General features: G+C 47.3%; 1 protein-coding gene across 1 annotated transcript in view; it reads right to left on the bottom strand.

The window, feature by feature from the left end:
• Positions 1 to 4,918, bottom strand: part of LOC114552148 (TBC1 domain family member 9B) — a gene marked incomplete at its 3' end in the record, with an annotated part of 22,915 nt that extends 17,997 nt beyond the window's left edge. The window contains exons 1-2 of the mRNA XM_028572784.1: positions 4,647 to 4,918; positions 161 to 368 (exon numbers count right to left, since the gene is read on the bottom strand). Of these exons, the coding sequence (XP_028428585.1) occupies positions 161 to 368; positions 4,647 to 4,918 (480 nt within the window). The remainder of the gene's footprint in view (positions 1 to 160; positions 369 to 4,646) is intronic.
• Between the last annotated feature and the right edge of the window lie 82 nt (positions 4,919 to 5,000).

The raw sequence follows: 5,000 nt of genomic DNA, 5'->3' as shown, positions 1-5,000 counted from the left end.
ATAATAATAATAATAATGACCTCTCTGAGGGGGATGATCAGCTGACAGGTTAATAATAATAATAATAATAATAATAATAATAATAATAATAGTGTTGACCTCTCTGAGGGGGATGATCAGCTGACAGGTTAATAATAATAATAATAATAATAGTGTTGACCTCTCTGAGGGGGATGATCAGCTGACAGAGGTCCTCCTCTCTACTGTTGAAGCAGACGTAGTTGTTGGAGATGAACAGCTGTCCCACTACGTGCATCTTGGCGAACGGCGTCCACAGCGTGCAGTCCGTGTGTCCGTCCAGCCGCTCGTCCTGGGTCAGCCGGAACATGGCCCGGTACCGCTCGTTCTTCGCCCGCGCATCCAGGTCCCTGCTCAGAGGTCAGAGGTCAACGCTCAGAGGTCACAGGTCAACGCACAGAGGTCAGAGGTCAACACACAGAGGTCAGAGGTCAACGCACAGAGGTCAGAGGTCAACGTACAGAGGTCAGAGGTCAACGCACAGAGGTAAGAGGTCAACGCTCAGAGGTCAGAGGTCAACGCACAGAGGTCAGAGGTCAACGCACAGAGGTCAGAGGTCAACACACAGAGGCCAGAGGTCAACGCTCAGAGGTCAGAGGTCAGAGGTCAACGCACAGAGGTCAGAGGTCAACACACAGAGGTCAGAGGTCAACGCACAGAGGTCAGAGGTCAGAGGTCAACGCACAGAGGTCAACGTACAGAGGTCAGAGGTCAACGCACAGAGGTAAGAGGTCAACGCTCAGAGGTCAGAGGTCAACGCACAGAGGTCAGAGGTCAACGCACAGAGGTCAGAGGTCAACACACAGAGGCCAGAGGTCAACGCACAGAGGTCAGAGGTCAACGCTCCGAGGTCGGAGGTCAACGCACAGAGGTCAGAGGTCAACACACAGAGGTCAGAGGTCAACACACAGAGGTCAGAGGTCAACGCACAGGACACATATTTGAAGGGGTATAGAATGATTATATCGGGTATTTCACACTGTTCCTTATGGTCTCCTGTTGTCCAGATGAAAACCCCAAAACAAAGAAATGGCAGAATCTATGTCATTCCTTGCTTTACAACATCTATAATGTTGTCAGTATTAACAGAATAACTATATAATCACTTAGATAGATGTGTTTTGAAAAGCAAACTATATCACTGCTTAGAGTGTGTGTGTTGAAACCCAAAAAAATAACATATATTTTGCTTATATATTAATCTGTCTTTTGCTTACATACCGATCTGTTTTTGCATTTTATGACAGAAAGATCTCTCATTGAGAAAATGTGAAGAGTGTAGGAAAGCTCCTGGACAGATAAGAGGAGCCCAGCAGGAGCTGCAGCCTTGATGGTGCATGCAGCGGTGTGTGTGTGTGTGTGTGTGTGTGTGTGTGTGTGTGTGTGTGTGTGTGTGTGTGTGTGTGTGTGTGTGTGTGTGTTGAAGGCTTGTGGCCATACACAGCACACGAGCTGCAGAGTTCATGAGGTTCATTACTGTAACGTTGTTTGTGAAGTGTTTCCTACATTACCTTACAAGGACAAGGAAGTACATGAAGTTCGTCCCTTTTGATAACTTTGGGAGGAGTGAAATATCTTTTGTGTATAAATATGAAGCTCTTCTCTCTTAGTTCACCCAGACGCTCTTTTCGCTGCGTTTTGGGGAAGATTTATTTGCCCTCTTTGACACCAGAGAGGAGATTACCTGCACTCTTATGAGTGTGGGAGACACAGAGCCAGGAGGAAAAGAGAAGCAGCTTTAAATACCTCTGTTAGAGCGGAGGCTTTATCTTTATTTTTAGTTTTATTTTGTAGTGGACCACTTGCTTTTAATTTCGGCTTTAGTCACAAAATAATAAAAACCACCTGAGTCCGACTTTGGACTAGAGGAGCCAATCTTTGCCAGTTCCTTATTTTTCTCTGGGATCGTCTCGCCCGCTGTCAGGCGTGGAGGGTTTCCCCCCTTACGGGGGTTAGTGACTCCTCTTTAACCGCCCGAGGAGAGTTGCCTCCCGGCGGGAATCGACTTGGACACGCAGACCTCCTGTTATCTCCTAGTGGGAGTGCATTTCCCTATCCACACGGCCTGGTCAGAGCCTCTGAGCACCCCCCTCTCTCAGTCCGGTGACCAGGGAGGACGGCTGAGAGCGTGATCATTGGTTTTAAAGATCCCCTCGGGCAGTGCTTGTCATATACAGGGGGATAAGAGCCCGTGTGTTTTATTGGGGACGTCTGGTGTAGTGTGTATCTAACCTCTTGTCTCGCCTTCGGGTTCCCTGATCCAGGCGAGGGCTTCTCCTTAGACGGAGGGCGTGTGTGTCTCTATAAACTAATTAATCAGGGAAGCGTCAAAAGCAACTCCTTTTAGTATAGGTCAAACATCCGCCCCGCTGACGGGCAACTGGTGTTCGTCCGTACGGCAGAAGAGGGCACTAGGAGGGCCGGGGGTTGCTGAGGGGAAGGCAATAAAAAGGGGTTGGCTCGGCCTCAGCGAACTGCCACACCGGTCTACACTCCTAATGGGGTATGTAACATTGGTTGGGCAGAAAATGGTCTGTTTGATATTTTATTGGCCCTTATGCATCCCTGTGAATATGGCTCTATTTAGTATCTCTGACCCTTTCTTCCCTCTCTGGTTGTAGTTTCTCTGACTCGTTCTTCCCTCTCTGTTTGTAGTTTCTCTGACTCGTTCTTCCCTCTCTGTTTGTAGTTTCTCTGACTCGTTCTTCCCTCTCTGTTTGTAGTTTCTCTGACCCTTTCTTCCCTCTGTTTGTAGTTTCTCTGACCCTTTCTTCCCTCTCTGTTTGTAGTTTCTCTGACCCTTTCTTCCCTCTGTTTGTAGTTTCTCTGACTCGTTCTTCCCTCTCTGTTTGTAGTTTCTCTGACCCTTTCTTCCCTCTCTGTTTGTAGTTTCTCTGACCCTTTCTTCCCTCTCTGTTTGTAGTTTCTCTGACCCTTTCTTCCCTCTCTGTTTGTAGTTTCTCTGACCCTTTCTTCCCTCTCTGTTTGTAGTTTCTCTGACTCGTTCTTCCCTCTCTGTTTGTAGTTTCTCCGACCCTTTCTTCCCTCTCTGTTTGTAGTTTCTCTGACCCTTTCTTCCCTCTCTGTTTGTAGTTTCTCCGACCCTTTCTTCCCTCTCTGTTTGTAGTTTCTCCAACCCTTTCTTCCCTCTCTGTTTGTAGTTTCTCTGACCCTTTCTTCCCTCTCTGTTTGTAGTTTCTCCGACCCTTTCTTCCCTCTCTGTTTGTAGTTTCTCTGACCCTTTCTTCCCTCTCTGTTTGTAGTTTCTCTGACCCTTTCTTCCCTCTCTGTTTGTAGTTTCTCTGACCCTTTCTTCCCTCTCTGTTTGTAGTTTCTCTGACCCTTTCTTCCCTCTGTTTGTAGTTTCTCTGACCCTTTCTTCCCTCTCTGTTTGTAGTTTCTCTGACCCTTTCTTCCCTCTGTAGTTTCTCTGACCCTTTCTTCCCTCTCTGTTTGTAGTTTCTCTGACCCTTCCTTCCCTCTCTGTTTGTAGTTTCTCTGACCCTTTCTTCCCTCTCTGTTTGTAGTTTCTCCGACCCTTTCTTCCCTCTCTGTTTGTAGTTTCTCCGACCCTTTCTTCCCTCTCTGTTTGTAGTTTCTCTGACCCTTTCTTCCCTCTGTTTGTAGTTTCTCTGACCCTTTCTTCCCTCTCTGTTTGTAGTTTCTCCGACCCTTTCTTCCCTCTCTGTTTGTAGTTTCTCCGACCCTTTCTTCCCTCTCTGTTTGTAGTTTCTCTGACCCTTTCTTCCCTCTCTGTTTGTAGTTTCTCCGACCCTTTCTTCCCTCTCTGTTTGTAGTTTCTCCGACCCTTTCTTCCCTCTCTGTTTGTAGTTTCTCTGACCCTTTCTTCCCTCTGTAGTTTCTCTGACCCTTTCTTCCCTCTCTGTTTGTAGTTTCTCTGACCCTTCCTTCCCTCTCTGTTTGTAGTTTCTCTGACCCTTTCTTCCCTCTCTGTTTGTAGTTTCTCCGACCCTTTCTTCCCTCTCTGTTTGTAGTTTCTCTGACCCTTTCTTCCCTCTGTTTGTAGTTTCTCTGACCCTTTCTTCCCTCTCTGTTTGTAGTTTCTCCGACCCTTTCTTCCCTCTCTGTTTGTAGTTTCTCCGACCCTTTCTTCCCTCTCTGTTTGTAGTTTCTCTGACCCTTTCTTCCCTCTCTGTTTGTAGTTTCTCCGACCCTTTCTTCCCTCTCTGTTTGTAGTTTCTCCGACCCTTTCTTCCCTCTCTGTTTGTAGTTTCTCCGACCCTTTCTTCCCTCTCTGTTTGTAGTTTCTCCGACCCTTTCTTCCCTCTCTGTTTGTAGTTTCTCTGACCCTTTCTTCCCTCGGTTTGTAGTTTCTCTGACCCTTTCTTCCCTCTCTGTTTGTAGTTTCTCTGACCCTTTCTTCCCTCTCTGTTTGTAGTTTCTCCGACCCTTTCTTCCCTCTCTGTTTGTAGTTTCTCCGACCCTTTCTTCCCTCTCTGTTTGTAGTTTCTCTGACCCTTTCTTCCCTCTCTGTTTGTAGTTTCTCTGACCCTTTCTTCCCTCTGTAGTTTCTCTGACCCTTTCTTCCCTCTCTGTTTGTAGTTTCTCTGACCCTTTCTTCCCTCTCTGTTTGTAGTTTCTCCGACCCTTTCTTCCCTCTCTGTTACCTCTTGAGGGCGGAGACGTTCTTCAGCGTCTTGCAGGCTTTGGGCAGCGAGCGATCGGCAGCGAAGGCCTCGTTGTCCAGCAGCTGGCGCATGGCGATGTTGGCGAGCTGCTCCATCAGGCGGAAGGTGTCGTTGATGTTGATGAACATGGAGAAGAAGTGCTCGCTGTGACGCGTGCTCACACGAACGCTCTCCGGGAACACCAGCGTGGCGTTCTTCTCCAGACGGGTCACCTCGCTCCACTGCACCACCAGGGTCACTGTAACACACATATACAATATATATAATATATATTATATATATAATATCAGATATATAACACATAACCACCAGGGTCACTGTAACACACATATA

This window comes from Perca flavescens, unplaced genomic scaffold (genome assembly GCF_004354835.1).
Source record: "Perca flavescens isolate YP-PL-M2 unplaced genomic scaffold, PFLA_1.0 EPR50_1.1_unplaced_scaf_79, whole genome shotgun sequence".
Lineage (NCBI taxonomy): Eukaryota > Metazoa > Chordata > Actinopteri > Perciformes > Percidae > Perca > Perca flavescens.
This window is presented reverse-complemented; position numbering and strand designations above follow the sequence as displayed.